The 22,976-nt window shown below is 38.6% G+C and overlaps 1 protein-coding gene across 2 annotated transcripts in view; it reads left to right on the plus strand.

Moving 5' to 3' along the window:
* The first annotated feature begins 31 nt into the window (after positions 1-31).
* The window catches only part of TESK2 (testis associated actin remodelling kinase 2), an 83,700-nt gene continuing 60,755 nt past the window's right edge, over positions 32-22,976 (plus strand). Inside the window, exons 1-2 of one of the 2 annotated variants that reach the window (XM_009638814.2) lie at positions 32-123; positions 7,571-7,871. In XM_009638814.2, coding sequence (XP_009637109.1) covers positions 7,653-7,871 — 219 coding nt within the window. In that variant the 5' untranslated portion in view covers positions 32-123; positions 7,571-7,652. Of the gene's footprint in view, positions 124-4,403; positions 4,427-7,570; positions 7,872-22,976 lie in introns of those variants that run through there. The other variant, XM_035894229.1, reaches the window with a different exon arrangement.

A 22,976-nucleotide genomic window follows, 5' to 3' on the forward strand; every position in this document is an offset into this window, starting at 1 on the left:
GAGCGCTGCGGGGATAGCCGGCTGCAGAAACCCGTGTCCTGATCCAGGGGCAGGGGTCTGCCGGAGCACGGCTAGGATCCAACCGCATGAGGATTGCCTTGAAAATGGTCACTTTGCCAAGAGGTGTGAAAGCTTGGCTCGGGTTTTGCTATTTTAAGTGCTACCCTGTAAGAATACATGAATCATGTTTTAATGACAGGCTCGACTGTTCAGGTGTATGTGCACATACGTTTGCTTTATGGCCTTCAGATGAAAGGTGCTGTATAAATGCAGATGATCACTCTTAATGTTGCATTCCTTTGAGGGTGGGAACTGTATTCACTTTAAGTACAGGGGACTTTCCACTTGGGTATTCTGATAGGTGGTACCTCGATAGTTGAAAGCTAAAATTTCAAGAGTACTGAATTGAATTTTATTTAAGTTTATACCTTTCTGTTTGTCCCCCTAAAAAAGGCTTACAGCTAATGTTTAGGCTAATTTATGAGAAGCCTTTATGCTTCAACTGAATTTTTTTTTTTAGTAGAGTTCAGAATTCTAGCATTTTTTTATTGTCTGCAAAATCAAGAGACTTACAGTTCTATGCACTTAATTAGGCAGTGGAATTTACAACCTAAGATAAGATTTTTTTTATGAGAAACTCTGATATGCCCAGTGGACTAGCCATAAACCTTTCCATTCAGTCATCATTTTTGGAAATTATTGTTGCATACCATATCCTGATAAGCCAATAAAACTGTCATTTTCTGACTCCTGCAGAAGCATTCTGTACCGCTGTAGACATGGCTGTGTAATTCCATTGTCCATTTTGGTTTGTTTTCATGTAAAACTTGCATACAAAACATGAGTAGCTTGAACTGAAGGCAGAGGAGTGTGTTCCCTGTACCTGGTGGCAAGTGTGTGCTCTCCTATGGTTTTTGCTTTGAACTTGTATCCTCTTGTGTTCATTAGGATGAACAGTGGGAGCGGAGCAGGAGACTGGGATGGAGCAATCCTTGCTTCGGCGCTTAATATTTTTGTGACTGTGGAAGGAGAAAGTTGGTCCAAATGAGGTGTTCTGGTGGTGCATGCCTCCTGTAACCTAGTTATACCCTCTGATTCTATACATTTGTGCTTTTGCCATTGTAGTTCTTTATGCAAATGATTTCACAAATTCATGAAAGAAATGGAGGGTTAAAGGAGGGGACTGTTGCTTCTGTGTCTGCTGCAGAAAAGAATGAAGCTTGTGGTTCCCTTGCATCATAGGTTCCGTTTCTGCATTCTTCCTGTAGCTGAGAACCATGCATTTGCACAATGGCAAAGCTTTTTATTGTATCCTTGCAGCCTGGCACAAAAAAAAAGTGCTCTTCTAAGCAAGGTCAAAAAATGATCAATGTTCATAATTTTTTTTTAAGCTGTTTTCCTGCTTATTAGTTCCCTAATGTATTCATTTGAGGCTGTGTATTTACCAGTAAGTACATCTAATAATGGGCAACTGTATCACACTAGCTCCATCTGTTGTCTGTTCCCAAGTCCTCTTTCTGACTTAGTTACCTTCTTTTCACATGGCCCTCTCACTTTTTCTGAAGTTGAACACATTTCTGGTAGTGGCTAAGCTGCTTTTGGTAAGATTGTCCCATTCGTTGCACTGGAGAACTGTAATAGCTCTTGCAACCAGGAGGCGAGTTTGTTGAAATAACTTTGCTTTTGAAGGCTGACTTTATATGCTCCAGGTCTGTGGCTCGCAAACTGTGAGTTACCTGTTTCCCCTCGGTACCCAGGGCGCTTCAGATTGATCCATAAATACCAAGAGACTCTAATATTAGTCTCCAACACCTTAACAACAACAGATTTGGGAAGCCCTGTTCTTGCTTCAAAAATTTGTAAACAAATCAGTCAAGGCTGTGTTACTGTTCTGTTTGTGCAGGTACCTGAATTAAACATGGTACTGGGTGTTTCACAGTAACATGAAACCAGTAACACAGACTGGTGTTCCAGCTATATTTTAAGAGTAGCTTACAGAATCCGTTTAAATATTCGGGGAGATTGATACTTTTAGCTGGAAAATACAAATATTGACTGTCTTGTGTGATGGTGTATAAATGTAAGATTTTGTCCCAGAGAGGTCAGTCGGGTATGAAATTCAGCCTGCTTACTTTATCTTCATCCGTCTTTCAAGCATTCTCCTCCTCTTTTCTTGCCTGTGCTGGGTTGTCTCACGGGCTGCATCAAACCAACAGAAAGTTGCTTCTCTTCTGTGAACCCCCCCCAGCTCTACCAGAGCTCTCAGCCCTCAGTCATAAACCTGGCGGTAAGGCTGAGGGGGAAATTCCTTGATTACTGCAATGTTACAATACCTGTTGGTATTGGAAAGCTTTGATTCCCTTTGTTTTTCTCAAGAGCTAAGCAAATGTCAGCCTGCTGACACCTGGAAGGCATGAGCAGCTTTTCAGAGTCTTTACTGAGCTGTTTTGTTAGGCAAACATAATATATTAAAATTACCCATCTGAAGCAGCAGCCGTTTATTGTACGTGGTCTACTTGAGTGATTATTTAACTAATGATGCTCTGTAACTAGGCTAGAGTTTGTCTGCACTGTGGATTGGCATGACTAAAACCAGGCTAGGAGACAAATGAATTTTTGCAGGCTCCCTCTGTAGACCTTTGGTTTTGTATTGTATTGCACCCTAGAAACTGTTGGCGTTATAGGGGCATAAGGATCAAGTGGTTTTCTGTTTGTTTGTGGGTTTTTAATCTCCCCCCCTGCCCAGTTCTGTTTGCCTTCTAAATACGTGCCAGAATTTATGCTTATGCTTGATGCAAATATTTTTAAACCTACAACCTTGGCCATGAATCCTGAGCTCTGCAGTAAGTTAGTGGCCAGTCTCTCTTACTGGTTTCAGACTTGGCTACAGTCACAAAATAAATGAACTGTTTGCTTCAGCTTAGCCTCTTGTGGAGGTTTGTTTGCATTATAAAACCACCATGCAGGTTAGCAGACTTTCAGTTTCTGGAGTGGTGTAGTAGGGCTAATGCAGGTCTCTTCTGAGGAATGTCAGCCCTAGTTGTGGAAAGCTTATGCTATGACAGTACTGGCTAGAGCTAGGAATTATCCCCTACAGGAGAGATGAAATTAAAGCAAAATGTTACTTAAATGAAAACAGAAAATGTTGGGATTTTCACATTTGAGTGCAATGTCGTAATTAAAACTTTAAACTGGACCCTAAGACTTAACCCCATAATAGTAGTCAGAAAGACTTCAGCATCAGGATGAGCTGGGCCAAATGTAGTGCAAGATCTGGTACTTGTAGCTACCTTGTCTATAAATACTTGATATTGTCTTTCTTCCAAAGACAAGAAGCTAAGTTATGGACAAACCAAGGAACTTTCCTCTGTTAGGAAACAGGATGACAGCAGTTGAGAAGAAAATTGTGGAATGCCTGGTTCTCTTTACCTGTTTAGTTTGATTTCTTGTGTTTCATTCCCAAATATTTTTTCTCTTTTTATTTTCTTTTTTTTTTTTCCAGGCTAATGACCTCAAAGTCAGTTCAGTCTTCAGAAGATTTTGTTCTTTACATTCCTTTGAAGCTTTTCTGAGATTTGCACATTAGTACAGTGAATTCTCTCCCCTCCCCCCCCCCAAGTTGTTATTTTCTTGTGTGACACTTGCCAGCATAATTCCTTCATGTTTTTGTAGTGCTGGGTTTTGAGGCTACATCAGGCTATGAGTTTAAATAGTTAACTCTTGGCAAATGACTTATGTCAAAGCTTTGGCATCTTGTTCTTCAGAAAACCTTTTCAAATTAATAACATGCATCCACCAGATTTATTGCTTTCCAGGCTGAATGCCTAGCGACAGTCTTCTGTGTCTAAAAATGGTTGTTGTTGTTAAGGCCATCTTTTAGGAAACTGCGAGTTTGACATTTGAGTGCAAATATGCACATGTCATAAAGATACTGGGGACAGAAAAAGTCTTAGTAATGAATTGAAAAGTTTTTTTGGAAGGACCTTGTTTTATACCCTGAGGCATTAAAGAGATGCTGCTAAAGTTGAGAAGCCTTTCCCATTTTTATGTCTATGAAGTATAAAATGTTAAATACTGCCTAATATATGTCACCTGTTAGTTTTACAGTGATGTGTGGGGCATAACTCGATGTGCTGTTTTGGGGTTTCCACCTTTAAATATTTGCAGGCTTAGGCATTGGCTTTGAAAGCCAAACATTTAATTAACCAAATAAATGCTGAGAGAATTTGTATTTATAGTAATTTCTACAATTAAAAAAATCAATGCAGTCATACAGTGGAGAAACTGATCTTCATGTATTATTAACATGGATAATTTTTTTTCTTCAAGATTTGTTTATTTAGACCAAGAAATTAAAATGTGGCAGGACACAAAACATTCTGAAGTTGTGTTTCTCAGTAACGTAATCAATGGATGAGTAGGGCAGGTATGCATCTTGAGAGGTGTATTTCTAAACGATTTTTTGTCTTGGCAGTGGGTTGTGTTTTTCTTGTATAAGGAGGTCAGAAAAATTGGTCTGAAAGCTGAGAATTTATTAGGAAATGTTTTTTACTGTGCTTAGTGCCTTTTTTTAACTGGCTGTTGAGCACAGCTTAAGAGTTTTTTGAGCTGAACTTTAATAAAAAAAACCAACCACCCAACAACCTTTTAGTTGGTTGCAGGATTTGCAGGATAGTCTTGGATTCTGTTCAGTGCACTTTAATTAACCATACACGGTAGTAAATTAAAGTACCTTAGACTGACTTGACAGTCAATTAAATCTTGGTTGATTTAATTGAGAATGTGATCATTAGTGTAATTGGCCAAAATGACAGGAGGCCCACTTGGAATTGTGCCCGCTTGAAATTTTCCTCTAATTCTGTGTATGCAATCCTGGGCAGAAAACTAGACAAATGGAGCTCTATCCTAATAATTTCCAAGGATTTCATGTAGCTGTCTGGAAAGAAGGCAAACTCTAGCAGGCAAAAATGAAGGAATGGGTTACTTGGGAATACAGATGGCAAAACCTTTTGGGGTTTATGTTGTGTGAAGTACTTTGAATCTCTTCTTTCATTGTGGGATTTGTATAGTGTTTTGCGAAGTTCACCATGTGATTTCAATCAGAAGGATGTGTATGTGTGAGGGAGATTTTTTTTTTTTTTTTTTTTTGTTAAATAGATTGAGAGACTATGTTGAGAGCTGATCTTTTGTTAATCGTATCTGGATACTTAAGACAGAGTTAGGCTTTTCCTCCTGTTTAAGATTGCTTACCTAACTTGGTATATTCCTCTAGTTAAGACAACAGCAATCTTCCCTATTTTCTTTTTGCATGTAACTTGCTTTGCCTGAGAAAAACTTACAGCCCTGATTTACAAGTTGCTTTAGTTTGCTGGGCTGCAGTGTGTCTGTATTGTTTCACTAGATTTAGCAGGGGTGTCTGCAAGCTCCAGGGGCCTGCTTCATATGGCGTTACTGTGAGACTGGAGTGTCAGACTGTGCATTTCTGGGGGAAATGCTTGCTCCCTACCTTGGAAAGTGTCTAGTGCATATTGGTACTACTCTGATGCAAAGAAGTTCTAAAAAATTGTTTCTTCAATTACAGCAGGTTTTTCTGGTCAGTCTCCAAAGATACTTGCATCTCCTGTTCCAGAAAATGAATTGTTAACACCATGGTTTCCTGTCTGTCCTCCTTCCATAGACAGTTCTTTCTTTATCTCCTTGAAAAGTAACCAAATGATAGTTTGTCCCTTTTAGATCAAAAGGAATTATTTAAGCGTGCTTTGGAAATTCCTGGGCATCTTCTCTATAGCTGAGGAGGTTCTCTGGGCTATTTTTCTCAGCTGGGGAGATATAACAGTCTTTATCTTCCCATGGTGCTTCTGTACCATTTCCAGACCCTCAAGACTCATGGGGCAAGAATATGAGGTCAGAAATTGGATCCTGATCTGCGTGGCAGTCAGCCACACCATAACATTAGACTATGTAGTACTATCATCTGAAAAGTGCAGTAAGCTCTTGCATGTGGGAGTCTGCATATAAAATTCTGTAGGAATACCACAACATGGGATTTGATAGAGATTAAATTTTCTTAATCAAGCCCTGGTAGACTCTCTTATACCTACTGACTCCCATGTAGAGAGGTAAGATATTTGAAATAAACAGCCTTGAAAAATATGGGGGTGTTTTTTTCTGGTTTTTTTTTTCCTTTTTTGGAGAGGACAACTTCAAATTAATTCCATGCAGTTCAACAGAGCTTACTTCTGAAGGCAGGGAAAGACTATGGGTTTTTCTGATGTGTTGGCATAGAGCATCTCTGAAAGATACACTGCATAGAAAACATGGATATAGCAGCACTGCTATATATTCAGAAGACAGCTGGTGTGCCTCTGTTTTTGAGATGCTCTTAAAATTTAGTGTATTGTTCAGGTTCTGTACATCTGTGTAAATATAACTATAATTGCCTTGCCTGCTCCCTGGTTTTTGATTACTTTGTCCACTTTTTTTTAAATGTTACTGTTTCCTACCCATCCCTCTAGTTTTTCATTCAACCTTAGAAGAAAAAAAAAAAGAGAGAAATCTATCCTCTTTGTGACTGCTGTAAATGAACAGATAAGTGTGGAAAAGATGGAATAACCTCCTGAGTCTAAGGTTTAAAGAAAAAAAAAAAAGTAGGCCACCTGTCAGGTTTGCCAGTCCAAGCTGAATTTGATGGGCTCCAGAGTCATCCCAATTACTTCATCATCCCTTACTGTTAGTTTTTTCCTTTTTCTTGTCCTCTCCCAGTTTGCAAATGTAGCTTGTTTCCTGTGTTTTCAGTTGAACTGAAATTAATATAGCTTTAAAAAGTGTTTGTGGGGAGAATTGTTCTGGCAGTTTCTTGTAAGAATTGTTTGCTTTTGTAGCAGGATTGTTGATGTTTTTATAAATTTGGGGGGTAGATCTTTAGTAGATATGAACTTGTGTTCCTACCAGTTAGGAATTGGTCTTGGAACACTCATACATGGAAACTAAAAACAAAGGTTTTGGTGCTCCAGCTACTTTTATTGACAGCTAATAATTTTCCTTATGTCAACTGAAATTTGATCTGTTTTTTTTTTATAGTTAGGGATCCTTTCAGTCCCTAATTTGAAATCGTTTCTTGCAATAGCAGTAGATTGGTCACCAACTGCTGCTGAAGTAGAATAGAACGTTACATTTTGTGGGTTTCCTCCTGCTTAGTTGCTTGCTTTAGCAACCAGAACTTAAGTAAAAAAGAAAGGGGTGGGGGGGAGGGAGGGAAAGTTGTTTGTTACAAGTTGAATTTTGAGTTCCAAACCTATTAATCTTGTAATAGCCGGAGAATAGGGTATTTCCATGAATTTAAAGGAAAAGTTTATGAGATTGTCTGTCTTTATTGATGATGCTGTGAGGTTGGTTGTGGTGGTTTTTTTTTTTTTCTTTGTTTTTTTTTTTACCCTACTTGGATATCTTCTGTTTTGTTTTGTTTTTTTTTTTTTCTTATTCCTTTAAGCTGCTGTAAGCTGTGTTGGAATCCTATGAAACTTATTAGATATGTTTACAATAATGGTAATCTCAATTTCTTGTATTTTAGGATCCAGCAAGACTAGAGAAGACTGCAAATTACCTAAGATGTGAGAAATTCTCCCTTAGCAAAATAAAACCTTGTTTTCAAAATGGACCGAAGTAAGCGGAATTCAATAGCAGGATTTCCACCACGCTTGGAGCGCGCTGAAGACTTTGATGGTGGCACTGGAGAAGGGACTGCATCCCAGATAGGAAGAGTTTGTACCTCTTCGTACAGAGCCCTGATAAGTGCCTTTTCCAGACTTACTCGTCTTGATGACTTCACACGTGAGAAAATTGGCTCTGGTTTCTTCTCTGAGGTGTTCAAGGTGTGTATTTAGTTCTTTCTTTCTCTTCAGGTTGATTGCTTCATGTTTAGTGCTGGGAATGTATGAGTGTATAAACAGAAGTACTTTTCACGGAAGTCAACTGTTCTTGTATTTGCTTTACTCGGGATGATTGAGTGATGAACTTCCAGGTCTCAAATATTTACTCTGTCACTCTTCCAGCTGTTTTTTATTGCTTTTAATTTATCTGGGGAGTTACAGAGGCTATTTGGGAGAAACAGTAAAAGTTAAAAAAATTGGTTTATCTCTTGATCTCTGCCATGTATTTTTGCATTCATTAGTGCATTTAACACCAGTGACTATTGATTCTCTCATATGTAAGTGTGAATGTCTTTAATTTAGCTAGTTTATTAGTTTGTGGGATTGTACTAGTTCATTTGGTAGTCTTTGCCTCCCAACCCTAGACACGTGTTAGAGGATCTACACATGATTACTGAATTTGAAACCACAAAATTTATTGCACTGAAGTTACAATACAATTAGCTGCTCTTCTCTGTTTCCTTTGCTGCTTGTAATGCCATGCCTCTAACTCAAAAAATCATAGATTATCTTGAAGTAAATAGTATGAATGAGAAAATCTGATGCTGTCGGTGACTTGCTGCTATGAATCTTGGAAAGCGGATAAGATCTTTGTAAAGCCATTTGTGAAACCATACAGGCAATCCCAGTTTTATAGCGCTGGTGGTATTACTGCTGTTCTGACTGTTCTGGTATGGCTTATCGTAGAGGAGTAGGACATTGACTTGACTTCCAGGCTTTCAGGCACTGCAAAATAATTTGCTTCCTTGTCCTAGTTCCTGACTTTAAACGAAGTCACCCTCCAAATTATTTCCATTTCAGTGAAATGCCAGAAAACTTTATTTCACAATATATTATGTCCATTCCATGACACTTGTGGTCTTTTAAGTAGTGAAAGCTCTTACTCAGCTTTATTGCTGTGAACAGCTATGTGAATTAGAAAATGAAAATTATTTTTATGTTGCTTTAATACCCAAAGGCATTCAGCTCTCCATATATATATCTTTTCTTGTGTAAAGGCAAGTCACTCCACAGAAGTTTTTCTGTTTATCTAGTTATATGAAATTTAATTTCCACTAACACAAGTGCCCTGAAGCAAGGTGCTTGCATATCCAGCAGAAAGGGATGGTATTGTTGATCATTAGGAAACAAACGTAAGTGAGGGGAAAAAAGAGGCTAAAAGTAAAGGTAAATTTCCAGCATTCATAGTTATTGACTTATTAAGAATATCTTATTTTAAGAGAGCACTTGGTTTAGTCAGGTAGTGGCATATGCAGGTAAGCATCTGTTTGAGAACTTAGTTGATTGAGAGAAATCCTTGATACCTAGTTTACCTTCCTGTGCATTAGTCAGTCTGATGACTCTTTAAAAACCTTCCCCTGCCATTCCCCTTTTCAGTAAGCTAAACTAGACATCACACGGTGTCAGTCTGCAATCAGTGGCATTACTTTGAGAGCAATGGTGGTAGTCTGAGTATCTAGTGTCTGTTTTCCCAGAAACAACCACAGGCTCCCTGCAGGGAGACAATAAGTGATAAAGCCTTTTCTTTCGCTTCAGTTTCAAACAGGGTCTTGCTTCAGTTTTGGCACAAAAGGGTGAGAATGCATTACGACCTTATCTAAGATGCAGTTCCATACTCATTTAAGCAGGTTTCTGTTCTGCTAGTTTATCAGCCTGACCACCTCTGTCATTAATCCTGCTGTGCTGATGATCAGATTTCATGCAAGAACCTTGATGTGCTTCCAGGAAGGAGAGCCTCGTGGTTTGACACAGTTAAAGTTCAGTCTGATCTGCAGGCTCAGAAAAATCCAGGAGAGTTCTAGACTTACTTTACAAAAGCAATGAAACCTTCCCTTTAAATTAGCAAAGGTGTCTTAAAAAAACCCCACGTCACCAGAGCTTTTTCAGTTATATATTTGTCTGTTGTTTTGTGAGTATCATACATTGGGTTCACTCAAGTGATTTAGCAAAGAACACTTGGACTGTTTTGAGTGTTTGGGATTTCTGTTTTGCTATGTAACTAAAAATTGTTTTCAGTGATTTCTTCCCTTCCATCCTTTTCTGTGAAAACTCTTTTCTAAATACAGTCTCAGTGGATAGAAGTTGCCTTCACTTAACTTGGGAATAGGAGTACATTATGGCTTGGATGTATATATTAATGGTCATATGTGCTATGAATGATCTTGTAGCATTTCTAGTGCACCTTAATGAATAAAATTTGTGGTTTATTCAGCATAAGGTATTAAACTAGCATTTTGATTTTGTTAGCTATCACTATAACACTTCAAATTCATGTTCACCTGAATACTAAGTATTATAGAAACTAGTTTAGAAAAACTGAACTTTGTCAAACTATTAGCAGTCTCATTTGAAACAGCTGACTGACTAGTGCCTATTCTAATTTTCAATGGCAAGTGCAGCTTGCTGAGGTTTGCTTTTAAGATTGAGCTCGGCAAAGACTGTTTATGTAAATGAACAATGCCCAGCCATGATCCCAAACCTTTAAATTGCTAGCTGGGAAGACCATTAAGGGCTGATGGAGCTATAAGTAGTTGTGGGGGAGATAACCATCATACTGTAACTAAATACCATATTTGGGAATATATATTATTAATTATAAAATGTCTGTGTTGGAACAGCAGTCGGACTAAAATCCATTATCTTTTTCTATTCAAATGTACTTTCAGGTTCAAAGTCAGTACTAAATATTCCTGCTGTAGTTGCTGTAAAATTCCTTCAGGTGTTCTTGTTGACTCTGCGTTCTGTAGCTGAACTTTTGAAAGAGACGGGAAATACTCTGATACTTTGGCTGAATGTTAAAAATGGACTTTTTGCAGTTTATTATCCATGTATGCATGAAAACAGGGATCATTGATCCAATACAGAATTATGCAAATTCAGTGTTGTGTGTATTGGCATGTTGGGAAGGTCGTGCTGCTGTACAGGTGTGGTCACTGGGGAATTTGAAGGTTTTGACTGTTGAGGAATGGTGAATTCTTCTGCCATCCATGGAAGAATTCATGGTTTTGTCTTGGGCAGTTCTGCATGCTAGAATAGTTGCTTCACTGCAGACAGTTCTTCTGCTGTTTTACATGTGCCTAGCCATCTAATTAGCAGTAATATCAGAAAAGAATTCAAGAGGAGGAAAACAATTTCTGTTTGGGTGACACTGATTAGTTCTGTAGTGCAGGGACACCTCACTGCTGTTGTAATGATGGGCTTAACTGTTGAAAGCTTTCCCCTCCCCAACAGCCAGAGAGTTGACATGTGTATAACAGGGAGAAAAATAATTTTTATTTGTCACGGAACATGCACTGACAAAACTGCTAAAGCTAGTGCAGCCTTCCAAAGATTGTATTTGGGACAGGCTGAGATCAAATTTGAAGACAGAACTCAAGTCAAAAAGCCGTGGTCTTGACCACCTTGAATTGTGCTTTTAACCTTGTAAGAGTCAAGAGATTTACTACTCAAAATTAGTCATCAGAGAAAAAAATTATTCTTATGAAATACTCTAAGCAATAGGCCAGTATAGTTTGTATCTTAAGCATACACGTGGGAAGGTTATTCATGTGAGCAGTGAAAAGGTGCATAATACCTTAAAAAAATCAGTTAATGAAATATTTGTTTAATGGTGGATGGACGAAGACAAGCCTATGAATATAACATGTATGAGACAGAATGCAAAATAAACTGCCTTTTGGAGCTGAAATCCTAAGCAGCTGAGCATGGGTGCCTTGAAAGAAAAATTTTGAGCTGGAAGTCAGCCCTCTCATTTCAGCATACTTACTGACAGCACCCAGCGCTAAGCTCTCAGTTTATGATCCTCTATAACTTGAGATCCTTTCTGCAGAACTTCTGGCTACATAGTTTTCCTGGTTTTGCACTTGTGTGGCAGATTTTACCTAGTAATCCCTACTGGCTTAAATAATGCTGGGGGTTTATTTTGTGCGTGTGTGCATTGCCCCCCTCCAAGCACTTCTTAATTTTTCAAGATCACTTTGAATTCTAATCCTGTCTCACAAGTGCTTTGCCCTCCTTTACTCCCTGGTTTGACTTCAGGCGGATTCCTCCAGAGTCCAACTTGATAATCTTACCAGTTTACCTGTGAACCACTAGCCACTCTTTTGATTATGGTTTTACATTGCTACTTTATAGTAGTTCCTTTTAGATAACATTTGTCTGGCTTATTTATGAAGATGTCTTGTAAGATGCGTTGAAGCTATATGAAAAACAAGATACAATGAAGCTTAGTGCTAGTATGACATGGATACCCTTGAGAAACAAATGCTGGAAATGTCAGTGCTATTCTGTGTTGTATGGACTCCATAGCCTATGGAACTAGTGCTATCCAGGTCAAGTCTGAATACAAAGAGAGGGCAGCATATTTAACAGAAGGGGTGGTGGATGCAAATGGGTCAGGATCCTTAGGGTACTCATGCTGTATGTGCTTATGCTGTACAGCCTCCTATTTGAATACCCTGGAATGATGGTCCTCAATTCATAAATTAGTTGTTAGTCTTTATTTTGTATGGTCAAATTTATGTGCTCTGAGTTTCAAAAGTGCTGACTGTTCAGGGAAGGTGCGCTTGTCTACATACCTTGTGCCTAAGGCTAGGATCCTGTTTCTCTTATTTAATGTCCTCAAGGTGCCTTAAAGATAAGCAGCATCCAGCTCTCTAATGTGAAAGGAGAAACAGGGCTGGTGTGGGGTTGTGCTTTGGGGTAGTGTGAAGAACACTTATATTTAATTCTTTTTTTTATCCAATACTTGTAATGTACTTAGGATAAAAATGGTAGTTCTGTTACCTCTAATGTATACTATCTAGTATCATTTATGATACTGTGTCCCTTGGGCGCATTGTCACACTAGTGGTCTTGATCTCTAGAACATCTGACTGTGGTAGATCTGAGGGATGCCACAGATCAGGCTTTCCTAAAGTGACTCATTGAGAGCTGTCTTTTTTTGTGCTTTATGACTTGATTACCATTCTGCTTGATTAACGTCTCTCTCTGTGTTTGTAATTTTGCAGGCCTTGAGGAGTCCAGTACAGAAATATTTAATGTTAAACAGTAGTCACTTTCTTCTTTTGGCTTCTGACCTTGGTTTGACAGAACTTGCTAACTAGAATAAACAGTGCAGAGTAAGAACTGTACCTGTTATGTGTCATGGTTAAACTATATGTTTAAAATTAAAGGCATTATGGACTTCTCAAACAATTAAGGTTTGGAAGGGTTATTAGATCATCTACACACACACTGCTACATAATCAAAAGTTGTTATATTTTGCCAGTAACTGGTATTTTGTCTACAGCATATATTGGCACCACATACAACACTGGTTTTTGCTCCCTTCCTCTCCCCCCCGTTGGTTTTTTAATTCAGTTCTGAACTGAAGACCTCAAAGACAGTATCATGGATTCCAGTACTCAGTGTTTTATCTTACTGTTGTAAATTTGTACCTAACTTAAAGTCTTTGGACCTGCTAGTCCACTCAGTTGTTTTGGCTGGGCCAGCATCTCTTTAGTACCTTTTCCTCCCTATAAAACTTGATGTACGTTTTCAAGTTAGGTTTTGACCCTTTTGGTGTGTTAAGTAGCCTTTTTCCTGTCCCACTCCCACTCTGTGAATGACCTAGTTCTTGCAATATAGTTTTAATTCTTTCCAACATCTTCCTCTTTTTAAAGTGGACATCCCAACTCAGAATGCCCTAGTTTTGTTCCTAACAATGGCATGTTAAAGCTATCCTTTTGCTTTGTGTCATACTCTTTTACACACCATTTGTTGTTACCATAGCACGTTAATACCTTATGTTTAATGAGTCTCCTGTTCTCTAGCCTTCAATCCTTGTTTGTAGTGAAGTTTTTCATTTGGGTGCATTCATTTTTGCTCAGATGGACCTAAGATATGAAGTCGCCTTCACTGCTTAGTGAAATAATGCAAACAGGGTAATGCTACAAACTTAGAAGTTTCAAATTTTTCTGAGTGGCAGCTTCCATCAATGAGCTGGAAGTGAATGCAGAATATTGAGTGACAGGAGGCCTAGCTCAGTTCCTCTGGAAGCTCAGTAAAAGACCTCCCTATCTTACGCTGCTTTGTCACGTACAACTGTATCTTCAGCTATCATGAGCCAGTCTTTAATCCAGTTGTAGTGGGTTGTAGCACAAAGTCAGGTGTCTCACAGAAGCCTGTGTATTCATGTAGTATATTGCTATTGTAAAACATTACACAATTAGCATAATAAAACTTAGCACCTACTTTTAAAATTAATGTAAAGCTGGGAAGGGATGTTATGAGAACTACTACAGTATCCTTAGCTGAGCTAGGCTCAGGAATATGTGATATGTTCTTGGCAGCTATTTTTGGCCTGTCCTTTAAACTTCCATTATGGAAGATTCTAGAGCCTCCTTTGGTGTATCCAGGCCATATTTTATTATTGTTTTTTTTTCTTTTCACTATACTTTTATAGCTAGAACTTCCCAGTTTGAGTTGTTTCTACAGCTGGTCCTGTCCATTTGCTTATTGACTCTACTAGCAACTCATTACCGACAGAGGGTTTAGTTTTCCAGTGGCATTTAGTGATATATCATGTCAACGGAGGCCTCTTCCAAGAGTAAAATGTCTGTGAATGTGTGGAAGGAGGGAAGGAGATATTTGAGTAGTTTCATAAATGAGCATGCAGAGAAAGGAATGCCAATTCAGATTAAAAGGAGAGGATGACTGCAAAAAGGACATAGAAAAGGTGCGGAAAAAATGACAAGAGAATCTGAATTCAAGGCAAGGGAGCTGCTGCTTGGTTTGCAGCCCATTGCTCAGTAAAATCCCACTGGAGAAGGTGTTGGAAACCAGTGGCAGACAGCACTCGCCAGAACTGGAATCTTTATTAACTTGGGTTTTGACAGATAAGGAGGTACTGCAGTATTTGAACTGTCAATGTGTGTTAAATCTAAATGCGAGTCTGTGCGTTATTGCCAGTCTTTGCAGGATGGCCAAGAATAGAACCGGTATGGAGCTCCCTTCCGCAGGACAAGGCCCCAGCACACTCCCACTCTACAAGCAAGTTCTTGCTGTCTCCTCTGTGTGCACCTGTTTGCCGCATAAATAGGATATCAGTCTTCAGGACTGTCAAACCAATACCTTCCCCCCTGAATTCTTTTAAGGAGGAAGGGGTTAAATGTCAGCGTAAATCAAGGAGATTCTAGGCATTCCAACTGGAGACAAACTTTTCTTAATCCTAACACACCCTTTTGATTATTATTTTAAAACTCAACATAAACACTGAGAACAGGAAAAAGTTTGTTTCTTTGTTAATAACAAACTAAGAGATGAATTTGGCTTTTGCTTTTGAACAGTTGCATTGCTTTGTGACTGGACTTTAGGCCAACAGTACATTCTTCAAGGTGACATTAATATCTCCATAAAATCACTTATTTGGGCAGAATGCTTGTATGTGTTTTATGTAGAGGACAATAGGAAGACTAATTGTGTATAGGTGTTTTTCTTTATGGTAGCTCTTGTATATGAGATTTAGTGTTGCTGGAACCATAGTTTGGTTAACACAGTGTGTCTGTGAACTTGTATCATCCCCAGACTTACAATGCAGTAACAAGAGTTTTTCTCTTGTCATTAGTAGTGTACTGGAGATGACTGCACTCCCCCCGCCCAGAAACTAATTCTTGCCCAGTAGGCATAATTGCTTTCTGCAAGTTTTGCTTACGTCAAGCTTCAGCATTTTATTACTGTTTAGGCCTTCCTACTACACTGTATATCTTTATCTGGTTTTCTTTGCTTTATAGATTTGTGGAGTCAAAAGCATAGGGTTGGAAAAGACTTCATGTCATCTTGATCTTCATCCTTTTGTCCAAGGTCAAAAGCAGCTTTATCTGTCATTCTTCATGGACATCTACTTAACCTGTTCTTTAAAGCTGATAGTAGAGACTACTGCAGTGGAAGATACTAACTCCTAGGTATCTCTGAGGAATCAAGTTTATTGAGCAAGAGAGGAGTGGTTGCAACATAAGCAACGCTGGATTGAAAAACCTCCAGCAGTAGATCAGGCTACTCTGACTGCCTGCGAAGATGATGTGCATGAACAGCTCCTACATCTGGTTGAGTTGGGAGGGCAGAAGCTCTTGGCAGAGCGATGGTAAAAATCTACTGCGGAAGTGAGAAAGCATCTGGAAGACTTGCTTTCCATTGTCTATATATGCTTTCCTCATACCTTCTCTATTTAGAATGATCATCATTTTGTCTTAAGGAACAAAATAGTAACAGTGTTGATTTAGAAATTTGAAGTACAACAAAAATATCTTTCTGCATAACTCATAAGGAAGTATTTCTGCTATTCTGGTTAAAAATATTCTGAAGGCAGCACTGAAGTAGAAGTCAGCCGCTAATGTGAAATTTCGCAGGAAACCTCAAATATATCTCACGCTTTTTCTTTGTCCTTACTGTTTCAGTTTCAAACTTCTCTCATTTTCTAATGTGTTGTTTTGAACATTAGTGTAAGGTTTGCACTGGGAAAGGATCCTCTTTGATTGCCTCTGGAATTAGCAGCCTGATCAGGGACCTGAACAAGTGTAGGTGTTCTTCAAAAACTTTGGGAAACATTAGAGGTGAGATCACACAGTATGCTTGATATTTGTGGGAATATTTGATAACCTTAAAAGGTATTTTATTTTAGTTGCCCTATGAAGTATTTGTAGGAAACTGTGTAGTTGTATGCATTAAATACTTTTTCAACATTGGATATTTGACTTTTCTGAGGCTGGAGAACTGTAACACTTGGTGTCAACACATGGGGAAAAATAAACAATAAAAATTGATGTAATAACTAGAAAAGTAATTTGGTGAATGACTTCAGTCTTAACATGTTTGGTGTATAAAAATTTGTCATTACAGTGCATAAACGGTCCTATAATGCGAAAACAGTTGTTTGAAGGTACTCTTTTAGTGTAGTGAGAAAAAGGCGTAATAAGGCTCAATGATTAGAAGCTGTAATAAGAATTGTGCTTATTTTTAAAAATTAAATGGCTGTGGGCACAGCCTCACCAACCAGAAATTGTCTTCTCTCTCCTCTTGGTTCATTGGTGATATTTGTAGGCATCCTGTTTTTTTAGAATGTCCTTAATTAAGCTTGGTAAGGTGTTGAGAAACTTACAGCTGCCGACAGTTTAAGGCTACCAATTTTGGAAACTAATGGTCTAGACAATTGAATTTATTTTTTTACTGAAGTGTTTGGGTTTTTTCTCCTTGAGATTGGTGTTGCTACATCAGGCAAAATAAGATATTTCAGGCTCTGCTATGACATACAGTGGAAGAAGAAGTCCTTGTAGCTTAGAAAATGAGTAGGGAATGAGTAAGTGGATTGTTCTACATATTGGTTACGCAGATCTAATATTTGGTCTTGTAGGCATGGAGTATATACCTTGTGACTGAGAAGTGACACCCATTTGAGCAGTGCATGTCTTCCTTCACCCAGGTGTGGAGCATTGTTCCTCTTCTAAATTTCTTCTTTCATTCTGATGCAGGGGGATAGAGCCATTAGAGTTTTTGCTGCTGTCCCTGTGTGATGTGATGCCTGTTAGAAAGAAAGACATTAAATCTTGTTCACATGTGCCTTTTGGTCTCATTTCTTATTTCAATGGGATTAAATTTTAAGGTGAAAATCTCCTCCTTTTTCCTAGTGGAGGAAACTTTCACCTTGCTCAAGATGACAGAAGCAAGGTATTTGAGGCCTAAGGTCTCTTATGTGAATTTACAGTGTTAAAACACACAACTAATTGTTTGCTTGGGAGTACGGCCACTCTGTGTATTATATAAACTGGCCAAGAAGGATAGAATAACTTTGAAACTTCATGTCAAGCTCTTGAGTTATATCAGCTAGGTGCTTCTAATCAGTCTCTTTCTACTCTGATACTTGTCAGGAGTAGGAAGAAGCACCATTCTGGAACTAAGATGAGGCATAAGTCCTGAGGATGCTGGTGCTTTCTTAGTCAAAGTAGAAGTTTTCTGAGTTTGATTTGTCTCACAGTAATGTGTGAAGTATCAGCCTTTTGGAACCCTTCTGTCAACCACTAAGATGATTTGTATGGTAGCCGCTAAACCAGACAGTTGTCTTCTTGCTAATGATTTTTTGGTTATTGAGGTGCCAAGTTGCTGTCATCCTAGTTCTTGTCACTTAATTAGTCAATGCTTTTATAGGGCATAGGCTGTGGGGAAAAGTAGTAATAAATACGCCTTATTCCAATGGATCATTAATATAGGAATTAAAAACTTCATCTGCATTATTATTCTGTGTGGATTGCACAACCGGGGCAAAATACTCACTTCATCCCCATTCATGTGTGAGTATCATTAAAATTCAGAATTGCCTGTCTGACTTGCAGGGCACTCTTACATACAGCAGAATTGAGAATGCTTTGAAATACAAAGTGGAATGGAGGGCTAGTTCACATTTGTTATCTGAAATAGGTCCTGTTTATTATTTATTTATTTTCTGTCTAGAAGTCTTAAGATATGCATGTTATAACGACTCTATAACATCAGCTGAGGAAACAGTGGGAGCGACTCCAAAGCTGTCACCAGGCAGCAGATCTAATGAAAGCCTTGCCTTTTGTAGTGGTGTTGAAAAAATTTTAAGAAAATTTTCAAAATCATATTTCTGTAATACTTTTTCCTACAGTCCTACTTGGCATCACTATAAGTAAAGTCTAAAACTATATAAAGTGAAGCAAACTAGCACTACGTTTTCACTTTATCTGGTTTGGTCAGCCAGCTTCTCTGCTGAAGAAAGAGATCTTTGGAAGATACGGCAGAACTCTCATTATACCATGAAAGTGAAGGATTTGTTTCCTTAGTAAAAAGCCAGAATAAAAATCACTGAAACAAACTTGATGCTAAAAGAATACTAAGTCAATAAAATTAATGTAAATTAACATAAAGTTGTCCATTTTGAAATGTACTTATCACCTGTTTGGAAACAACTTCTAACTCTTGTTGGACAGCTGATATGTTGAATGTCTGAGGTAAGTCTTTGTTGTCCTCACAACTAGTGAGAATGGTCGCAAATTCTGTCAGTGATAAGAAAGGCACTGTGATACTGTAGCAAGTGCGACCTTGCAATAAGAGATAACTCCCTGGTTGGATTTTGTGTTTAGTACAGTGACTTCTGTAGTTCAGAGTCCTTTGGGCCTTTGATTTTCTTCTGGAAGAAAAGTTGCGCCAATCTGAGTATCATTGTGCGGTTTCCCAGGGGCAAAGCAGGTGGCAAGATTCCCTTGGCACAGAAATGTTTGTGGGCTTTTTGTCTTGTTTTCCATAGTAATTTCTCAAGCACAGTTAAATGATGTGTTTAGTTTTCTGTTCTGGATGGAGATGTGCTGGGTTGGCAGCTCTGGGATTTTCTGCATTTTGCCAGCTGGCAAACATGCACATTTGTATAAGCTCATTCATAGCTGATACTGAGAGACAGGTGCTGATTTACTGTTCTTCAAATAACTGTGCTGGCATATGTCCAGTATTAACATGACTGGGAATAGTCCTAGAGAACAGAGTGCATCCTATAAGATTATTGTGACACGCCTCTCTGAACACTTATTTACTGTTTTTTGGGGTGGGGAGGGAAGTTAAATATGTTTCAGTGATGGATTTCACTGTGCCTGGAAAATGTGTGTGTGATGGTAATACATATGCATGTGTTACTGACTAATGTGAAATCTAAAAATGAAAAGTGTAAATTATTATTGATGGCAGTAACAGAAAAGAGATGTTGTTTACAGTCTCAGATCCATAGGGAATGGTTCCTCATAGCCCCTTAATAGCCCTTAATAGTAAAGATTACCCTAAAGTAGTAAAGATAAACCCTTAGTAGTAAAGATTAGAGAAAGGAACTCCAAAACATGCATGAAATGGCTTCTGCCAGTCTTTACTTCTCCTCCAGTTGTTGGGAATTCTGTATTCAAGTAATCCAAGATGTCCTGTTCCAGTAGCTGCTGAGGCCATATCCAAATTGTAGGGACTCCCTGCTCTCCTTGTGAGCTTCCTGCCTGGAGTGGCCAGGGCTGCTGACCGATCTCGCTGTGTTTGTCGCAGCCAGAGAGCACTTTGGGGCGGCTGCTTGGCCCCTCTTGTGGGGTGGCAGCAGCAGACACTTGCTATGCAAGGGTGGGACATTCCGTTTGATGGTCTGGTTGGATTAGGGGTTGAGGAGAGGACAGAGCTATGAAACATCTGCTGGAGGAATCAATACTGAGACAGCATTGCTTTGTTAATGAACCCATAGCTGACAGTAAGTCTGAGTCACTAGTGACAGTTTGTAACTTTCATGTCAGCTGCCTGCAATTAAGTCCTGCAAATCCAATTCTTGTGCTTCCTAGCCTTTCCTGACAATGAGGGGACACATAAGAAATCACATGGTATATTTAGTTAGCTACATTTTTGCTGGGAGAAGTTTATTCTTAAGAAGAGCAGTTCCATGAAGGCTTAAATAACAAGAAGCTATTTAGAACTTTTGGTTTGGCTATAGCCTGAAAGTTATTGCATGTAGCAATTTAAAAAAACTTAAGTATCCTCAAGAAAGGAAAATGTAGCTCCCTTATGTTCCCGGCTCTCTTCTTATTTGTGGTTGTGGCCAAGTCCTAGTGCTGCAACTGTGACTATAGTAGCAATAGTTGCATGCCAGTGGGCTTAGTTCTGAAATGTGAGTTTGACTTCTTTACTCATGCATGGTAACATTCATTTGAAAGATTTATAAAGGAAAGGTAAGGAAATTATTTCTGCCCAAAATAAAACTTTCTCTCAAGGTTCCCATACAGATGTTGAAAACGAACCCAACGAATGTGTTTGATGAATAGCGATGATGACATCACTGGTACAGTGGGGGGGACTGCGTGCTCAGTACTAAACTGTTAATGTACTGTAAAAGACTGAACGTGCAACTATATGTCAAGAAAACTCAGCCCGAAGTTCAAAAGCATCTGCAGATTATGTAAATACCATCATCTTTCATACAGGATAAAACCATAGTAGCATGGGAAATATTTAACCATAAGTATTATAAATTAGATAGGAAAATAAGGACACAGATGCAGTATCTGGTTATGTATTATCTGTGGATGTTACAGTAGTCATTTGCAGATGCCAAACTTCCAGTTTCCCTGGCAGGTAGATAGCAATATCACCTCCATTTTATAGATACAGTTAAAGGTGGAATGCAAGTAAGTGAAGTAGCATGCCCAGCGCTCTTAATGAGCTGATGATAGCTAACATTAAAAATGAAGAATAAGCTCCCAGCTCTGTATTGCAAGCTCAGTATTTCTTTTCCTTTCCAGACTGTGACATTAGACTCAGGTATAATGGACATACTTGAGCTATATACTGAGGTTATGGTATAAACAGTGCTCTTCCGCATTTTCTTGCCTAGTACTTAAGAAGTGGGTCCATGTTCCTTCTCCTGGATTGTAAAGGGAATTTTATATGGTTACATTGTGCTGAACTGGCTACAAAATTAGTCAACTTCCCCACCGAGGCTGTGCCTGTTTATATCTCATCTCAAACTGTGGAACAATAGTCCTCTGATTAATTTGTGCTTTTTCTCAAAATAAGACTGTAGGCTCTTTTTGCCTTTATGATTTGATTGAGATCAAGTTAATGGCAGAGAGATATGCACAGATTCCTATCAATAAATGGTTTGTTTAAAATAAATGAATGCTGGTTTTTGGGTCCTGGTTCTAAGTTACAGTGAGCAATGAAGAGAAACAAAATACAAAAGAAAAATTCAGGCTTTTCTGGCATACACAAATGGATTTACAAAGTATGAATGGTACTGCTGTCTAACTAATTATAAATTCACTTTAGTTTGGCAAAAAAAATGGAGAAATTGTTTGACTGTAGGTGCAGCATATGCTGTAGTAATTGAACTTGCTACTTTGCTGAATTGGTGATACTAGAAGTTACTGAAGTTGTAGAAGTAGGATCCTTGTTTGATGACCAATACCAAGCCTTTGTACTAAAGGGAAAATGGTAAAGGCTCCAATTTGTTCTGTGTATTTATCACAACTCTTTTCAGTAACAGAAATTAGTTGGAATGACAATTACTGTCAGCCTTTTGAAAGGTTTTGGGGGGTTTTTTGTGCCTAGTTTCTGTACATCTTCTGAACCTGTGCTAAAGCTCTTGTAATGCATGCTGACTAGTTTTGTTTGGCAAAGTTTTGTTACACTTGGCAGGCTTCTCTCTTGCTACAAGAACTTAAGAGTGTAGTGACATTATATGCTGCTACTCTGAAAACAACCACAACCCCATCTGACTCCCTAGCATCAACATAGCAGATTAATGTTATCTGGACTTAGGTATTTCTTTAAGCTTCTATTTGTCACTGCAAATTTTCCTAGTGACCTGAGATTTTTGACTTGATCTAGGCATCACTAATATGAATACGTGTATCTGACTGTGGGTACATTTTAATGTTTAGAAAAACATTTGAGATTCCGGTTTTACAAACAGTGTGATCTGAGCTGATGAACAGGTTTGTCTTCACAATTAAAGGGAGCTTGCTTCAATCAAACATAGAGTTATACCATGTGGCATAGTTAGTGTAAACAGACTAGAAAGGTATCTAGGGTAATGTCTTCATCTCTTGTCATCACAAGAGAAAATACTCACAAATGAGATGAAGACACTTAGACAGTTACAAAAAAAGAGATTGATAGAAGGTGGCATAGATATATAAAAAGTCATTTGACTTTGCTCTATGTGTCACTAACATGGAGGCTGCAGGCTGAATGTGAAGGAAACATTTGAACTGGTGAGTGTAAGGTTGGTGAGCCACAATAAGAAAAAATAATGTGTGCAGCATTTTTGTGGATGATACAGTGAGCTCAGAAACAGGAAGCAAACTCAGGGAAGGTCATCTATTTGGACTAAAGAGGGCTGCTTTTAAAATGGTACTTTAGACACATGGCAGGAAAGGTGAAGGTGAAATGGCCAGATGAAGACTGAGGCATGTAAAAGAATGAAGGAAGAATTGGTGTGGGTGCTAGAGACAGAGAGGCGATGTGATTTTATGTAATAG

Source organism: Egretta garzetta, unplaced genomic scaffold (assembly GCF_000687185.1).
Source record: "Egretta garzetta isolate BGI_Z169 unplaced genomic scaffold, ASM68718v1 scaffold145, whole genome shotgun sequence".
NCBI classification, from domain to species: domain Eukaryota; kingdom Metazoa; phylum Chordata; class Aves; order Pelecaniformes; family Ardeidae; genus Egretta; species Egretta garzetta.